General features: G+C 47.4%; 1 protein-coding gene across 4 annotated transcripts in view; it reads left to right on the top strand.

Annotated features, from left to right (window-relative positions):
• The window catches only part of GON4L (gon-4 like), a 393,663-nt gene that overhangs the window by 187,553 nt on the left and 187,010 nt on the right, over window positions 1-19,100 (top strand). For all 4 annotated transcript variants that reach the window (XM_069218468.1, XM_069218469.1, XM_069218466.1 and 1 more), the window contains one exon: window positions 5,722-5,920. In XM_069218468.1, coding sequence (XP_069074569.1) covers window positions 5,722-5,920 — 199 coding nt within the window. The remainder of the gene's footprint in view (window positions 1-5,721; window positions 5,921-19,100) is intronic.

Below are 19,100 nucleotides of genomic sequence, written 5' to 3'. Positions count from 1 at the left end.
TTGCCACCCTCAGAGGGGTTGGCCTTTTCAAACTCTGCCAAAAGCTCCTGGAGCTGTATTTTGGTAGGTTTGGGGCCCATTGTTATTTTCTTTATTTTACAGAGTGACCTTAGCTCCCTCATCTTAAGATGGAGGTAAGGTGTGGTGTCGAGTTCCACCACAGTCACATCTGTGCTAGACATTTTGCTTCTAAAAGTTGGAATACTTTTTAAGAATCTACAACTGGTTCTAGAATCTAATTCAAACTTTTACAAACTTTTAAACTCTAAAAGAAATGCTAAACAGGATCTAACACAAGGCCCTAGCAGGTCTTTTAAGGATTTAGAAAACTTTTCAAATTGCAAAAATCAATTTCTAATGACAATTTTGGAATTTGTCGTGTGATCAGGTATTGGCTGAGTAGTCCAGCAAATGCAAAGTCTTGTACCCCACCGCTGATCCACCAATGTAGGAAGTTGGCTCTGTATGTGCTATTTCAAAGTAAGGAATAGCATGCACAGAGTCCAAGGGTTCCCCTTAGAGGTAAAATAGTGGTAAAAATAGATAATACTAATGCTCTATTTTGTGGTAGTGTGGTCGAGCAGTAGGCTTATCCAAGGAGTAGTGTTAAGCATTTGTTGTACATACACATAGACAATAAATGAGGTACACACACTCAGAGACAAATCCAGCCAATAGGTTTTTGTATAGAAAAATATCTTTTCTTAGTTTATTTTAAGAACCACAGGTTCAAATTTAACATGTAATATCTTGTTTGAAAGGTATTGCAGGTAAGTACATTAGGAACTTTGAATCATCTCAATTGCATGTATACTTTTCAAGTTATTGACAAATAGCTACTTTAAAAGTGGACACTTAGTGCAATTTTCACAGTTCCTGGGGGAGGTAAGTTTTTGTTAGTTTTACCAGGTAAGTACGACACAGGGTTCAGTTCTTGGTCCAAGGTAGCCCACCGTTGGGGGTTCAGAGTAACCCCAAAGTCACCACACCAGCAGCTCAGGGCCGGTCAGGTGCAGAGTCCAAAGTGGTGCCCAAAACACATAGGCTTCAATGGAGAAGGGGGTGCCCCGGTTCCAGTCTGCCAGCAGGTAAGTACCCGCGTCTTCGGAGGGCAGACCAGGGGGGTTTTGTAGGGCACCGGGGGGGACACAAGCCCACACAGGAATTTCACCCTCAGCGGCGCGGGGGCAGCCGGGTGCAGTGTTAGGACAAGCGTCGGGTTTGTAGTGTTAGTCTATGGGAGATCTAGGGATCTCTTCAGCGCTGCAGGCAGGCAAGGGGGGGGTTCCTCGGGGAAACCTCCACTTGGGCAAGGGAGAGGGACTCCTGGGGGTCACTTCTCCAGTGAAAGTCCGGTCCTTCAGGTCCTGGGGGCTGCGGGTGCAAGGTCTCTCCCAGGCGTCGGGTTTTGGATTCAAGGAGTCGCGGTCAGGGGAAGCCTCGGGATTCCCTCTGCAGGCGGCGCTGTGGGGGCTCAGGGGGGACAGGTTTTTGTACTCACAGTATCAGAGTAGTCCTGGGGTCCCTCCTGAGGTGTTGGATCTCCACCAGCCGAGTCTGGGTCGCCGGGTGCAGTGTTGCAAGTCTCACGCTTCTTGCGGGGAGCTTGCAGGGTTCTTTCAAGGCTGCTGGAAACAAAGTTGCAGCTTTTCTTGGAGCAGGTCCGCTGTCCTCGGGAGTTTCTTGTCTTTTCGAAGCAGGGGCAGTCCTCAGAGGATGTCGAGGTCGCTGGTCCCTTTGGAAGGCGTCGCTGGAGCAGGATCTTTGGAAGGCAGGAGACAGGCCGGTGAGTTTCTGGAGCCAAGGCAGTTGTCGTCTTCTGGTCTTCCTCTGCAGGGGTTTTTCAGCTAGGCAGTCCTTCTTGTAGTTGCAGGAATCTAATTTTCTAGGATTCAGGGTAGCCCTTAAATACTAAATTTAAGGGCGTGTTTAGGTCTGGGGGGTTAGTAGCCAATGGCTACTAGCCCTGAGGGTGGGTACACCCTCTTAGTGCCTCCTCCCAAGGGGAGGGGGTCACAATCCTAACCCTATTGGGGGAATCCTCCATCTGCAAGATGGAGGATTTCTAAAAGTCAGAGTCACCTCAGCTCAGGACACCTTAGGGGCTGTCCTGACTGGCCAGTGACTCCTCCTTGTGGCTTTCTTTGTTCCCTCCAGCCTTGCCGCCAAAAGTGGGGGCCGTGGCCGGAGGGGGCGGGCAACTCCACTAAGCTGGAGTGCCCTGCTGGGCTGTGACAAAGGGGCGAGCCTTTGAGGCTCACCGCCAGGTGTCACAGCTCCTGCCTGGGGGAGGTGTTAGCATCCCCACCCAGTGCAGGCTTTGTTACTGGCCTCAGAGTGACAAAGGCACTCTCCCCATGGGGCCAGCAACATGTCTCTAGTGTGGCAGGCTGCTGGAACTAGTCAGCCTACACAGACAGTCGGTTAAGTTTCAGGGGGCACCTCTAAGGTGCCCTCTGTGGGGTATTTTACAATAAAATGTACACTGGCATCAGTGTGCATTTATTGTGCTGAGAAGTTTGATACCAAACTTCCCAGTTTTCAGTGTAGCCATTATGGTGCTGTGGAGTTCGTGTTTGACAGACTCCCAGACCATATACTCTTATGGCTACCCTGCACTTACAATGTCTAAGGTTTTGTTTAGACACTGTAGGGGTACCATGCTCATGCACTGGTACCCTCACCTATGGTATAGTGCACCCTGCCTTAGGGCTGTAAGGCCTGCTAGAGGGGTGTCTTACCTATACTGCATAGGCAGTGAGAGGCTGGCATGGCACCCTGAGGGGAGTGCCATGTCGACTTACTCGTTTTGTCCTCACTAGCACACACAAGCTGGCAAGCAGTGTGTCTGTGCTGAGTGAGAGGTCTCCAGGGTGGCATAAGACATGCTGCAGCCCTTAGAGACCTTCCTTGGCATCAGGGCCCTTGGTACTAGAAGTACCAGTTACAAGGGACTTATCTGGATGCCAGGGTCTGCCAATTGTGGATACAAAAGTACAGGTTAGGGAAAGAACACTGGTGCTGGGGCCTGGTTAGCAGGCCTCAGCACACTTTCAATTGTAAACATAGCATCAGCAAAGGCAAAAAGTCAGGGGCAACCATGCCAAGGAGGCATTTCCTTACACATATAAACCACTTAGAACAGTTAGCTGTATTTCTAGCTCTGAAAGCATTTCAACCCATAATAACCCACAAATACACTCTTGTCAAAACAGACAACATGACAATGTATTACCTAAACAGGGAGGAACACACTCGACACAGTTGTGTCTCCTAACACAAAAAATATGGCATTGGGCGATTCACAACACATTCGCCTAATAGCACAATTTATTCCAGGGATTCAGAATCAGTTAGCAGACAATCTCTCTCGGGATCACCAACAGATCCACGAATGGGAAATTAACCCCCAAATACTGAACACTTACTTCAGAATGTGGGGAACGCCACAAATAGATCTATTTGCAACAAAAGAAAACTCAAAATGCCAAAACTTCGCATCCAGGTACCCACAACATCAGTCTCAGGGCAATGCACTATGGATGAACTGGTCAGGGATATTTGCGTACGCTTTTCCCCCTCTCCCACTTCTTCCATATCTAGTAAACAAGTTGAGGCAAAACAAACTCATACTAATAGCACCAACATGGGCAAGGCAACCTTGGTACACAACACTACTAGACCTTTCAGTAGTACCTCATATCAAACTGCCAAACAGACCAGATCTGTTAACACAACACAAACAACAGATCAGACATCCAAATCCAGCATCGCTGAATCTAGCAATTTGGCTCCTGAAATCCTAGAATTCGGGCACTTAGACCTCACACAGGAATGTATGGAGGACATAAAACAGGCTAGAAAACCTACCACTAGACACTGTTATGCAAATAAGTGGAAAAGATTTGTTTATTACTGCCATAATAATCAAATTCAACCTTTACACGCATCTGCAAAAGAGATAGTAGGATACTTACTACATTTGCAGAAATCTAAACTAGCTTTCTCTTCCATTAAAATACATCTTACAGCAATTTCAGCTTACCTGCAAATTACGCACTCAACTTCATTATTTAGGATACCAGTCATAAAAGCGTTTATGGAAGGCCTAAAGAGAATTATACCACCAAGAACACCACTGGTTCCTTCATGGAACCTCAACATTGTCTTAACACGACTCATGGGTCCACCTTTTGAGCCCATGCACTCTTGTGAAATGCAATACTTAACGTGGAAAGTTGCATTTTTAATTGCCATCCCATCTCTAAGAAGAGTGAGTGAAATTCAAGCATTTACCATTCAAGAACCATTTATTCAAATACACAAAAATAAAGTTGTTCTACGGACGAATCCTAAATTTTTACCAAAAGTAATCTCACCGTTCCACTTGAATCAAACGGTAGAATTACCAGTGTTCTTCCCACAGCCAGATTCTGTAGCTGAAAGAGCACTACATACATTAGACATCAAAAGAGCACTAATGTACTACATTGACAGAACAAAACTAATTCGAAAGACAAAACAACTATTTATCGCCTTTCAAAAACCTCATACAGGAAATCCAATTTCAAAACAAGGCATTGCTAGATGGATAGTTAGGTGCATTCAAACCTGCTATCTTAAAGCTAAAAGAGAACTGCCTATTACACCAAAGGCACACTCAACCAGAAAGAAAGGTGCTACCATGGCCTTTCTAGGAAATATTCCAATGAACGAAATATGTAAGGCAGCAACATGGTCTACGCCTCATACATTTACCAAGCACTACTGTGTAGATGTGTTAACTGCACAACAAGCAACAGTAGGTCAAGCTGTACTAAGAACATTATTTCAAACTACTTCAACTCCTACAGGCTGAACCACCGCTTTTGGGGAGATAACTGCTTATTAGTCTATGCACAGCATGTGTATCTGCAGCTACACATGCCATCGAACGGAAAATGTCACTTACCCAGTGTACATCTGTTCGTGGCATTAGTCGCTGCAGATTCACATGCGCCCACCCGCCTCCCCGGGAGCCTGTAGCCGTTCAGAAGTAGATCTTAAACATTTGTACATTTGTAAATATATTACTTTAAACTTCATTATGTACATACGCATTCACTCCATTGCATGGGCACTATTACTAGCATACACAACTCCTACCTCACCCTCTGCGGGGAAAACAATCTAAGATGGAGTCGACGCCCATGCGCAATGGAGTCGAAATGGGAGGAGTCCCTCGGTCTCGTGACTCGAAAAGACTTCTTCGAAGAAAAACAACTTGTAACACTCCGAGCCCAACACCAGTTGGCGGGATGTGCACAGCATGTGAATCTGCAGCGACTAATGCCACGAACAGATGTACACTGGGTAAGTGACATTTTCATATTGATTCTTGTGTCTCATTTATTGACTGTGTGTGTATTTGCAGATGTTTAACACTCCTCTCTGATAAGCCTAAGGCTGCTCGACCACACTACCCCCTTAAGAAAAATAGCACCTTGGGATTGCTAGAGCAAGCCCCTGTCCACTGGTAAGGGAACCCCTTGCCTCTTTGCACAATATATCTCAGTTGATATATCATATAAAGAGCCAGCTTCCTACATATACCTCCTTTTTTTTTTTTTTTTTCTTTTTTTTACCTTGTTATGTTTGATGAACTCTGAAACTTAAGCTTTTCATACATTTCATGCTTCTTTGTGGGAATTATAGCATCTGAAAACTGTTTTTGTTACGCAGATTTGAAGAGCCCCTTGCAAATATGCTGACACAGCAGCACATGACAGTGAAAAATCAGCTTAAATTGATGAGAATGAAGAGATCAGCAATGAAGCTTCAGCAAGAGATGGATGGCACTACCCTTCAGAATGAGAGGCAATTGCATCCACTCATACTGGACGTGGGGCAAAAGAAGAGGCTTCAGCAGCAGATGCAACAGGTTAGAGGCACTGAACACTTTGAATTTACCTCCACAAAAAGGATGCTATTTCAGTGAGCTTATTCTGACCTCCTTATATGGGGCCCACTATACCAGTGAGACCATTCTGACCCTACAAAGGTGGTCCACAGTATGAGTGAGACCTGAGGACAATTAAGAATGGTACTTGCGTTATCAGTAAGACACCAAAGTATTTTGACATATGACTGCTTCAAAAGAGGGAGTATCCCATAGGAAATACTTTCATAGATGTTATTACCTAGTTTAAGAGGTCTGTTAACATTGGCCCTAAGGCTTATATTATCCCATGGAACTTGGTTTTTGTCGACTTAGGATTGTCTGTAAGTGTTTAGCTCTCTACATGGTTGGGCAAAATGTTGCACTTCGCCTGCAGAATTGGAGAAGTTTGACAAATCTGTGTTACTCAAGTAATTTAGAGTTCTAGCCAAATTCCGACAATCGCTGCTTGGTGGAATTTTTTTCCTTTGAAGGCTCTAGAATAGTAATCTCACAAGGACAAGTGAGGTTTAGTGTCACCTATTGCGACTTTTCTAACGTGGACAGTTGCCAGCATTTGAGGTCAGAGAGCTGCTTCTTGAGTAGATATGTTGAAAGTCAAGTAGATTTTCTACTTGAGTGACAGCAAAATCAGCTTGAATTGCTGCACGTCCTTGTGTACTGCCTGGTGCCGTTAGCGCTGATTTTTGAGCGCTGCTCGTGTTACTGGTGCTCAATTGCAACATGAGCAGCAAACGTGAATATTTTCCACCCATTGGCGTAATTCTGCAGAATCTTGCAGAGTTTTTCAGTAACGCCGCAGAATCCTGTGGAGTGAAACTCAGTGAGTTCTGCTTACTCCTTGTTCTCTAGTTCACAACAGACCTTAAGCTCCCACTAAATGAGCCTACAAAGTGGGCAAGAAGAAACCGATATGTGGACTCTGGGCACACTACTGACGCTTGTATATGTCTGCGGTACCAAGAAGTTCATTAAACGTTGCCACCTCTAAAAATGTACAGTGTGGTCAGCCACCCCCCCAAACATTTGGGTCCCACCTAACAAAATGATTTTCATATGTCTTAGGTGCTCCTCACTAGTGTTGTCCAGGAGCCAATAATCATTTTGGGCACAGTATCTAGTCAACTGGAGTGCAATGATCAGTTAAGCCAGTAACTTGTGACTATCTTAGTAAAACAGATGTAAATGGCGGGCCATCTCCCATCTTGACGATCCATTGTTGCCTTCATTTTTAATGCATTTTTTTTTAAAGACCCTTGGTCATCAACAGGTTTTCTTAGTGATGGCCACAGGATCCAGTGCTTTCACTGCTGGCACCATTTCCAACTGCGGCTAACTCATTTTAGGGCTAGACTTGTCTGAGTCTCTAACTTGCAATACCTCTGGAAATATAGGTGCTAAAAGAATTGTTAAGCAGATGCAGAATCATGGTAAACATCTCCTCCACCTGACATGAAGAGATCCTGTACTGTGGATGTGCAGTCAAACTTTCTTTGATACCCTTGAGGCCAAAGAAAATGTACTTAATAGAAACCCTACATGCATGAGTTGAGTTTGGGAATGGTGCGACTGATCCTTCTCCATTTTGAAGGCAGGGGAGCAGCTTTTTGTCCCATATGCTCAAGTAGTAGTTCCCTCCTGTACAAGTGGGCTGCTGCAACTCAGTGGTAAAGGAACCAATTAGGTGCTTAATTGGTCCTATAGTGCTAGTAAACTAGACACCTGTATTTGAAGGAAAGCAGACCTTTTTTGATGTAGATCTTGTTGTTTGGGTGGTGGAAGGAATATGTATATTTTAGGTAGTTATAGTTAGGACCATTTTGTTCCATAGATGGAGCATTTTTTTGTATTGCCAATAACTTTGTCTCTGTTTGATTAATCTTTGCAAACATTTCAAAAATTATACTTTGGTCAGTTTAGCAGTTTTGTTGAAAGTTTCGGGGTGATCCCTCAAGTGGGGGCATAGAAGAAGGGCGGTCCCAAAACACTTTTTCCCCGTTCTGTGTCAGTTGGATTTTTCAAAATTCTGAACTCTACTGCAGCCTGAACCACTGAACTGACGTACTCCAAATTTGGCAGAAAGCTAGATCCTGGTCCTGAAAGCATGCTTTTTGTGATTTGGTGTAAATCTGTGCAGTAGTTTCTGAGATATTTGAGTTAGAAAATATAGATATCTACGGCGCGGGCTCTGATCTGCGGATTCGGATGGAAAGTATGGCCCTGATTGGCTGGCCACAACCTGATAGAAAAGTTGCATCCGCCATTTCTTTTGTCGCATCGGCTCAGGGGTGGGGAAAAGAAGAGTGAAAAAAGGCATAAGGAGTCAGGATACAGGTATCCTGACCCCATAGGATACATAGAGGGATCCCTTACTGACCCCTCCTGGTTAAAAAAAAAAAAAAAAGGCCAATTAATTTCCACGGATCCTTGATTTGCAAATGCAGAGTGTAAGGAAATGCCTCCTTGGCATGGTTGCCCCCTGACTTTTTGCCTTTGCTGATGCTATGTTTACAATTGAAAGTGTGCGGAGGCCTGCTAACCAGGCCCCAGCACCAGTGTTCTTTCCCTAACCTGTACTTTTGTATCCACAATTGGCAGACCCTGGCATCCAGATAAGTCCCTTGTAACTGGTACTTCTAGTACCAAGGGCCCTGATGCCAAGGAAGGTCTCTAAGGGCTGCAGCATATCTTATGCCACCCTGGAGACCTCTCACTCAGCACAGACACACTGCTTGCCAGCTTGTGTGTGCTAGTGAGGACAAAACGAGTAAGTCGACATGGCACTCCCCTCAGGGTGCCATGCCAGCCTCTCACTGCCTATGCAGTATAGGTAAGACACCCCTCTAGCAGGCCTTACAGCCCTAAGGCAGGGTGCACTATACCATAGGTGAGGGTACCAGTGCATGAGCATGGTACCCCTACAGTGTCTAAACAAAACCTTAGACATTGTAAGTGCAGGGTAGCCATAAGAGTATATGGTCTGGGAGTTTGTCAAACACGAACTCCACAGCACCATAATGGCTACACTGAAAACTGGGAAGTTTGGTATCAAACTTCTCAGCACAATAAATGTACACTGATGCCAGTGTACATTTTATTGCAAAATACACCCCAGAGGGCACCTTAGAGGTGCCCCCTGAAACTTAACCGACTGTCTGTGTAGGCTGACTAGTTCCAGCAGCCTGCCACACTAGAGACATGTTGCTGGCCCCCTGGGGAGAGTGCCTTTGTCACTCTGAGGCCAGTAACAAAGCCTGCACTGGGTGGAGATGCTAACACCTCCCCCAGGCAGGAGCTGTGACACCTGGCGGTGAGCCTCAAAGGCTCACCCCTTTGTCACAGCCCAGCAGGGCACTCCAGCTTGCTGGAGTTGCCCGCCCCCTCCGGCCACGGCCCCCACTTTTGGCGGCAAGGCTGGAGGGAACAAAGAAAGCAACAAGGAGGAGTCACTGGCCAGTCAGGACAGCCCCTAAGGTGTCCTGAGCTGAGGTGACTCTAACTTTTAGAAATCCTCCATCTTGCAGATGGAGGATTCCCCCAATAGGGTTAGGATTGTGACCCCCTCCCCTTGGGAGGAGGCACAAAGAGGGTGTACCCACCCTCAGGGCTAGTAGCCATTGGCTACTAACCCCCCAGACCTAAACACGCCCTTAAATCTAGTATTTAAGGGCTACCCTGAACCCTAGAAAATGAGATTCCTGCAACAACAAGAAGAAGGACTGCCCAGCTGAAAACCCCTGCAGAGGAAGACCAGAAGACAACAACTGCCTTGGCTCCAGAAACTCACCGGCCTGTCTCCTGCCTTCCAAAGAACTCTGCTACAGCGACGCCTTCCAAAGGAACCAGCGACCTCTGAATCCTCTGAGGACTGCCCTGCTTCGACGACGACAAGAAACTCCCGAGGACAGCAGACCTGCTCCAAAAAGACTGCAACTTTGTTTCAAGAAGCAGCTTTAAAGAACCCTGCAACTCCCCGCAAGAAGCGTGAGACTTGCAACACTGCACCCGGCGACCCCGACTCGGCTGGTGGAGAACCAACACCTCAGGGAGGACCCCCGGACTACTCTACGACTGTGAGTACCAAAACCTGTCCCCCCTGAGCCCCCACAGCGCCGCCTGCAGAGGGAATCCCGAGGCTTCCCCTGACCGCGACTCTCTGAAACCTAAGTCCTGACGCCTGGAAAAGACCCTGCACCCGCAGCCCCCAGGACCTGAAGGACCGGACTTTCACTGCAGAAGTGACCCCCAGGAGTCCCTCTCCCTTGCCCAAGTGGAGGTTTCCCCGAGGAAGCCCCCCCTTGCCTGCCTGCAGCGCTGAAGAGATCCCTTGATCTCTCATAGACTAACATTGAAAACCCGACGCTTGTTTCTACACTGCACCCGGCCGCCCCCGCGCTGCTGAGGGTGAAATTTCTGTGTGGGCTTGTGTCCCCCCCGGTGCCCTACAAAACCCCCGTGGTCTGCCCTCCGAAGACGCGAGTACTTACCTGCAAGCAGACCGGAACCGGGGCACCCCCTTCTCTCCATTATAGCCTATGCGTTTTGGGCACCACTTTGAACTCTGCACCTGACCGGCCCTGAGCTGCTGGTGTGGTAACTTTGGGGTTGCTCTGAACCCCCAACGGTGGGCTACCTTGGACCAAGAACTGAACCCTGTAAGTGTCTTACTTACCTGGTAAAACTAACAAAAACTTACCTCCCCCAGGAACTGTGAAAATTGCACTGTGTCCACTTTTGAAATAGCTATTTGTCAATAACTTGAAAAGTATACATGCAATTGAAATGATTGAAAGTTCCTAATGTACTTACCTGCAATACCTTTCAAACAAGATATTACATGTTAAATTTGAACCTGTGGTTCTTAAAATAAACTAAGAAAAGATATTTTTCTATAACAAAACCTATTGGCTGGATTTGTCTCTGAGTGTGTGTACCTCATTTATTGTCTATGTGTATGTACAACAAATGCTTAACACTACTCCTTGGATAAGCCTACTGCTCGACCACACTACCACAAAATAGAGCATTAGTATTATCTATTTTTACCACTATTTTACCTCTAAGGGGAACCCTTGGACTCTGTGCATGCTATTCCTTACTTTGAAATAGCACATACAGAGCCAACTTCCTACAGATAGACTCCTCACACTCTCTGGAAAAGATGCAGAATCTTATGACCTCATGAAGGGTACCCTGATTGAGGGCTTTGGATTCTCCACTGAGGAGTATAGGATTAGATTCAGGGGGGCTCAAAAATCCTCGAGCCAGACCTGGGTTGACTTTGTAGACTACTCAGTGAAAACACTAGATGGTTGGATTCAAGGCAGTGGTGTAAGTAATTATGATGGGCTGTACAATTTAGTTGTGAAAGAACACCTGTTAAGTAATTGTTTCAATGATAAACTGCATCAGCATCTGGTAGACCTAGGACCAATTTCTCCCCAAGAATTGGGAAAGAAGGCGGACCATTGGGTCAAGACTAGGGTGTCCAAAACTTCCACAGGGGGTGACCAAAAGAAAGGGGTCACAAAACCTCCCCAGGGGAAAGGTGGTGAGACAGCCAAAAATAAAAATAGTCAAGAGTCTTCTACAGGCCCCCAAAAACCTGCACAGGAGGGTGGGCCCAGAGCCTCTTCACAAAACAATCCTGTGTACAAGGGTAAAAACTTTGATCCCACAAAGGCCTGGTGTCGAAACTGTAGTCAGTCTGGGCTCCAAACTGGAGACAAGGCCTGTGCAAGAAAAGTTCCACTCCAAACTCCAATCCAGGTAACTCTGGAATGGCTAGTCTCCAAGTGGGATCAACAGTGTGCCCAGAGCAAATCAGGGTCCACACTGAAGCTACTCTAGTCTCTGAGGGTGGGGTGGATTTAGCCACACTAGCTGCCTGGCCTCCTAACATGGAAAAATACAGGCAGCAGCTCTTTATTAATGGGACAAGTGTAGAGGGCCTGAGGGATACAGGTGCCAGTGTCACCATGGTGACAGAGAAACTGGTTTCCCCTGGCCAATACCTGACTGGAAAAACTTATACAGTCACCAATGCTGGCAATCAAACTAAAGCACATCCCATGGCAATGGTAACTTTAGAATGGGGAGGGGTCAATGGCCTGAAACAGGTGGTGGTCTCCTCAAACATCCCAGTAGACTGTCTGCTTGGAAATGACCTGGAGTCCTCAGCATGGGCTGAGGTAGAACTAAAAACCCATGCAGCCATGCTGGGTATCCCTGAACTGGTGTGTGTGAAAACAAGAGCACAGTGCAAGGCACAGGGTGAAAAAGTAGAGCTGGAGTCTGGAAAAATGGCCCAGCCTACCAAGAGAAAAGGAAAGTCAGTTGGGAAACCAACTGCAACACAGTCAGAAAAAGAGAACCTCTCTTCTCAGGAAGAAGTTCTGCCCTCTGAGGGAACTGAGCCTTTGGAGCTTGAACCTTATCAGGTTGAGCTCTTAGGCCCAGGGGGACCCTCAAGGGAGGAGCTGTGTAAGGGACAAGAAACCTGTCCCTCTCTTGAAGGCCTTAGGCAGCAAGCTGCTGAAGAGTCCAAGGGCAAGAAAAATGGAACACATAGGGTCTATTGGGAAGATGGACTCCTGTACACTGAGGCCAGAGACCCCAAACCTGGTACCACTAGGAGAGTGGTAGTGCCTCAGTCGTTCAGAGAGTTTATTCTGACCTTAGCCCATGATATTCCCCTTGCTGGGCATTTGGGACAAACCAAGACGTGGGAGAGGTTAGTCAACCACTTCTACTGGCCCAATATGTCCCAGAAGGTTAAGGAGTTTTGCCTCTCCTGCCCCACCTGTCAATCCAGTGGTAAGACAGGTGGGCCCCCAAAGGCCCCCCTCATTCCACTTCCAGTGGTGGGGGTCCCCTTTGAAAGAGTGGGTGTGGACATAGTTGGTCCACTAGAACCTCCCACAGCCTCAGGAAATATGTACATCCTAGTAGTAGTGGATCATGCTACTAGGTATCCTGAAGCTATTCCCCTTAGGTCGACTACTGCCCCTGCAGTAGCCAAGGCCCTCATTGGTATCTTTACCAGAGTGGGTTTCCCTAAGGAGGTGGTGTCTGACAGAGGTACCAACTTCATGTCAGCATACCTAAAACACATGTGGAATGAGTGTGGAGTGACTTACAAATTCACTACACCATACCATCCACAAACTAATGGCTTAGTTGAGAGATTCAACAAGACATTAAAAGGCATGATCATGGGGCTCCCAGAAAAACTCAAAAGGAGATGGGATGTCCTCTTGCCATGTCTGCTTTTTGCTTACAGAGAGGTGCCACAGAAGGGAGTAGGATTCTCACCCTTTGAACTTCTGTTTGGTCACCCTGTAAGGGGACCACTTGCTCTTGTTAAAGAAGGCTGGGAGAGACCTCTTCATGAGCCTAAACAAGACATAGTGGACTATGTACTTGGCCTTCGCTCTAGAATGGCAGAGTACATGGAAAAGGCAACCAAAAACCTTGAGGCCAGCCAACAGCTCCAGAAGTTTTGGTATGACCAAAAGGCTGCACTGGTTGAGTTCCAACCAGGGCAGAAAGTCTGGGTTCTGGAGCCTGTGGCTCCCAGGGCACTCCAGGACAAATGGAGTGGCCCTTACCCAGTGCTAGAAAGGAAGAGTCAGGTCACCTACCTGGTGGACCTGGGCACAAGCAGGAGCCCCAAGAGGGTGATCCATGTGAACCGCCTTAAGCTCTTCCATGACAGGGCTGATGTGAATCTGTTGATGGTAACAGATGAGGATCAGGAGGCAGAGAGTGAACCTCTCCCTGATCTTCTGTCATCAGACCCAAAAGATGGCTCAGTAGATGGAGTGATCTACTCAGACACCCTCTCTGGCCAACAGCAAGCTGATTGTAGGAGAGTCCTACAACAGTTTCCTGAACTCTTCTCCTTAACCCCTGGTCAGACACACCTGTGTACCCATGATGTGGACACAGGAGACAGCATGCCTGTCAAGAACAAAATCTTTAGACAGTCTGACCATGTTAAGGAAAGCATCAAGGTGGAAGTCCACAAGATGCTGGAATTGGGAGTAATTGAGCGCTCTGACAGCCCCTGGGCTAGCCCAGTGGTCTTAGTCCCCAAACCTCACACCAAAGATGGAAAGAAAGAGATGAGGTTTTGTGTGGACTACAGAGGGCTCAATTCTGTCACCAAGACAGATGCTCATCCAATCCCTAGAGCTGATGAGCTCATAGATAAATTAGGTGCTGCCAAATTCTTAAGTACCTTTGACTTGACAGCAGGGTACTGGCAAATAAAAATGGCACCTGGAGCAAAAGAGAAAACAGCATTCTCCACACCTGATGGGCATTACCAGTTTACTGTTATGCCCTTTGGTTTAAAGAATGCCCCTGCCACCTTCCAAAGGTTGGTGAATCAAGTCCTTGCTGGCTTGGAGTCCTTTAGCACAGCTTATCTTGATGATATTGCTGTCTTTAGCTCCACCTGGCAGGATCACCTGGTCCACCTGAAGAAGGTTTTGAAGGCTCTGCAAACTGCAGGCCTCTCTATCAAGGCATCCAAATGCCAGATAGGGCAGGGAACTGTGGTTTACTTGGGCCACCTTGTAGGTGGAGGCCAAGTTCAGCCACTCCAACCCAAGATCCAGACTATTCGGGACTGGGTAGCTCCAAAAACCCAGACTCAAGTCAGGGCATTCCTTGGCTTGACTGGGTATTACAGGAGGTTTGTGAAGGGATATGGATCCATTGTGACAGCCCTCACTGAACTCACCTCCAAGAAAATGCCCAAGAAAGTGAACTGGACTGTGGAATGCCAACAGGCCTTTGACACCCTGAAACAAGCAATGTGCTCAGCACCAGTTCTAAAAGCTCCAGATTATTCTAAGCAGTTCATTGTGCAGACAGATGCCTCTGAACATGGGATAGGGGCAGTTTTGTCCCAAACAAATGATGATGGCCTTGACCAGCCTGTTGCTTTCATTAGCAGGAGGTTACTCCCCAGGGAGCAGCGTTGGAGTGCCATTGAGAGGGAGGCCTTTGCTGTGGTTTGGTCCCTGAAGAAGCTGAGACCATACCTCTTTGGGACTCACTTCCTAGTTCAAACTGACCACAGACCTCTCAAATGGCTGATGCAAATGAAAGGTGAAAATCCTAAACTGTTGAGGTGGTCCATCTCCCTACAGGGAATGGACTTTATAGTGGAACACAGACCTGGGACTGCCCATGCCAATGCAGATGGCCTTTCCAGGTTCTTCCACTTAGAAAATGAAGACTCTCTTGGGAAAGGTTAGTCTCATCCTCTTTCGTTTGGGGGGGGGTTGTGTAAGGAAATGCCTCCTTGGCATGGTTGCCCCCTGACTTTTTGCCTTTGCTGATGCTATGTTTACAATTGAAAGTGTGCTGAGGCCTGCTAACCAGGCCCCAGCACCAGTGTTCTTTCCCTAACCTGTACTTTTGTATCCACAATTGGCAGACCCTGGCATCCAGATAAGTCCCTTGTAACTGGTACTTCTAGTACCAAGGGCCCTGATGCCAAGGAAGGTCTCTAAGGGCTGCAGCATATCTTATGCCACCCTGGAGACCTCTCACTCAACACAGACACACTGCTTGCCAGCTTGTGTGTGCTAGTGAGGACAAAACGAGTAAGTCGACATGGCACTCCCCTCAGGGTGCCATGCCAGCCTCTCACTGCCTATGCAGTATAGGTAAGACACCCCTCTAGCAGGCCTTACAGCCCTAAGGCAGGGTGCACTATACCATAGGTGAGGGTACCAGTGCATGAGCATGGTACCCCTACAGTGTCTAAACAAAACCTTAGACATTGTAAGTGCAGGGTAGCCATAAGAGTATATGGTCTGGGAGTTTGTCAAACACGAACTCCACAGCACCATAATGGCTACACTGAAGACTGGGAAGTTTGGTATCAAACTTCTCAGCACAATAAATGCACACTGATGCCAGTGTACATTTTATTGCAAAATACACCCCAGAGGGCACCTTAGAGGTGCCCCCTGAAACTTAACCGACTGTCTGTGTAGGCTGACTAGTTCCAGCAGCCTGCCACACTAGAGACATGTTGCTGGCCCCATGGGGAGAGTGCCTTTGTCACTCTGAGGCCAGTAACAAAGCCTGCACTGGGTGGAGATGCTAACACCTCCCTCAGGCAGGAGCTGTGACACCTGGCGGTGAGCCTCAAAGGCTCACCCCTTTGTCACAGCCCAGCAGGGCACTCCAGCTTGCTGGAGTTGCCCGCCCCCTCCGGCCACGGCCCCCACTTTTGGCGGCAAGGCTGGAGGGAACAAAGAAAGCAACAAGGAGGAGTCACTGGCCAGTCAGGACAGCCCCTAAGGTGTCCTGAGCTGAGGTGACTCTAACTTTTAGAAATCCTCCATCTTGCAGATGGAGGATTCCCCCAATAGGGTTAGGATTGTGACCCCCTCCCCTTGGGAGGAGGCACAAAGAGGGTGTACCCACCCTCAGGGCTAGTAGCCATTGGCTACTAACCCCCCAGACCTAAACACGCCCTTAAATCTAGTATTTAAGGGCTACCCTGAACCCTAGAAAATTAGATTCCTGCAACAACAAGAAGAAGGACTGCCCAGCTGAAAACCCCTGCAGAGGAAGACCAGAAGACAACAACTGCCTTGGCTCCAGAAACTCACCGGCCTGTCTCCTGCCTTCCAAAGAACTCTGCTACAGCGACGCCTTCCAAAGGAACCAGCGACCTCTGAATCCTCTGAGGACTGCCCCTGCTTCGAAAAGACAAGAAACTCCCGAGGACAGCGGACCTGCTCCAAGAAAGGCTGCAACTTTGTTTCCAGCAGCCTTGAAAGAACCCTGCAAGCTCCCCGCAAGAAGCGTGAGACTTGCAACACTGCACCCGGCGACCCCGACTCGGCTGGTGGAGAACCAACACCTCAGGGAGGACCCCCGGACTACTCTACGACTGTCAGTACCAAAACCTGTCCCCCCTGAGCCCCCACAGCGCCGCCTGCAGAGGGAATCCCGAGGCTTCCCCTGACCGCGACTCTCTGAAACCTAAGTCCCGACGCCTGGAAAAGACCCTGCACCCGCAGCCCCCAGGACCTGAAGGACCGGACTTTCACTGCAGAAGTGACCCCCAGGAGTCCCTCTCCCTTGCCCAAGTGGAGGTTTCCCCGAGGAAGCCCCCCCTTGCCTGCCTGCAGCGCTGAAGAGATCCCTTGATCTCTCATAGACTAACATTGAAAACCCGACGCTTGTTTCTACACTGCACCCGGCCGCCCCGCGCTGCTGAGGGTGAAATTTCTGTGTGGGCTTGTGTCCCCCCCGGTGCCCTACAAAACCCCCCTGGTCTGCCCTCCGAAGACGCGAGTACTTACCTGCAAGCAGACCGGAACCGGGGCACCCCCTTCTCTCCATTATAGCCTATGCGTTTTGGGCACCACTTTGAACTCTGCACCTGACCGGCCCTGAGCTGCTGGTGTGGTAACTTTGGGGTTGCTCTGAACCCCCAACGGTGGGCTACCTTGGACCAAGAACTGAACCCTGTAAGTGTCTTACTTACCTGGTAAAACTAACAAAAACTCACCTCCCCCAGGAACTGTGAAAATTGCACTAAGTGTCCACTTTTGAAATAGCTATTTGTCAATAACTTGAAAAGTATACATGCAATTGAAATGATTCAAAGTTCCTAATGTTCTTACCTGCAATACCTTTCAAACAAGATATTACATGTTAAATTTGAACCTGTGGTTCTTAAAATAAACTAAGAAAATATATTTTTCTATAACAAAACCTATTGGCTGGATTTGTCTCTGAGTGTGTGTACCTCATTTATTGTCTATGTGTATGTACAACAAATGCTTAACACTACTCCTTGGATAAGCCTACTGCTCGACCACACTACCACAAAATAGAGCATTAGTATTATCTATTTTTACCACTATTTTACCTCTAAGGGGAACCCTTGGACTCTGTGCATGCTATTCCTTACTTTGAAATAGCACATACAGAGCCAACTTCCTACACAGAGAAAAAGTGGAAAACCCCCCACCCACTGCATCCAAACTCATGCTGCACATGGCCAAAGCCCATGGGTTTGGGTGTGTGCCGGAAGGTTGGCCATTCAGCTGTGCCAGGTGCTTCTTATACTTACGTCTGTATATGAGCGAACAAAGGGGGCGAACCCTGTAACCTTTGGACCCGGATAAATGCATCTATGAACAAAAAATTGGTCTTGGGGGGGGGGGGGTGGAAGTATTAGCCTAGACTTCCACTACACAAGTACACCTCCCCAGAAGGTAAGGTATTTACTGATTGGTTTTCTTTGGATAATTCTTTTATTATGAAAATCAAATTCCTTTGTAAATTATTTGCAAGGTAAAATATTACACATCAAGAACAAACTGAGATCAGAAAATCAAACTTGTCAATAAAAATCAATTTAAAAATGAAAATGAGGTGTTTCTACAAAGTGACAGCATAGTGAAAAGTGTATAAGTGAACTTAAAATGCACCAGTGTTATTTACAAATATATACACAAAAACGTGGCTATCAAAGAATCTATGATTTCATACTACAACACTCAATACTTAAGTGCCATAAATCCTCAACTAAGTAAAACAGTTGACTTTAAATTTTGTCAGCACTTCGACTTCCACTGTAAAAGAATTACCAACGGGTCAAGAAATATTGTAGGAAGCACCGATAAGGCACTACGCAGATTAATCAAGCCAGGATCAATTTAGTTAAGCATGTATCCCCATGTAAGCAGACAAGAACTGGAAAACTATGAGCACACCCACAGCTTAATCATGTATTCACATCAAGGCTATCAGCAAACTGCAACAGACTCCAGGGGTTAAGCAAAGCACCTCAGTGTACTGAATAGGCGAGCTATCAATGTCCACATGACTCTCCGGCCTCTGACTCTGTCGAGGCACAGACACAGTTATCTCTGTGCTCCATCAGCCATTTAGCATCCACCTGGTGGCTCAGACGTTTGGGAATGCTGCTCCAAGGTCAACTCGTTAATATGTGTCAGTTCTTCCTTCCAGGATTCAGCTCCCTCTTCACACCCTGCAATGGAGACAGCTTCACTGTGATGATGGCAGCACCACTGTGATGACAGCTTCGCTTGCGACACCAGTTCAAAGGTCAGGCCACTTTTGATGCATTATGATCCTGAGCCACCATCCTCTT

Source organism: Pleurodeles waltl, chromosome 12 (genome assembly GCF_031143425.1).
Source record: "Pleurodeles waltl isolate 20211129_DDA chromosome 12, aPleWal1.hap1.20221129, whole genome shotgun sequence".
Lineage (NCBI taxonomy): Eukaryota > Metazoa > Chordata > Amphibia > Caudata > Salamandridae > Pleurodeles > Pleurodeles waltl.
Note: the sequence above shows the minus strand (reverse complement) of the source record. Positions and strands in the feature narration are given on the sequence as shown.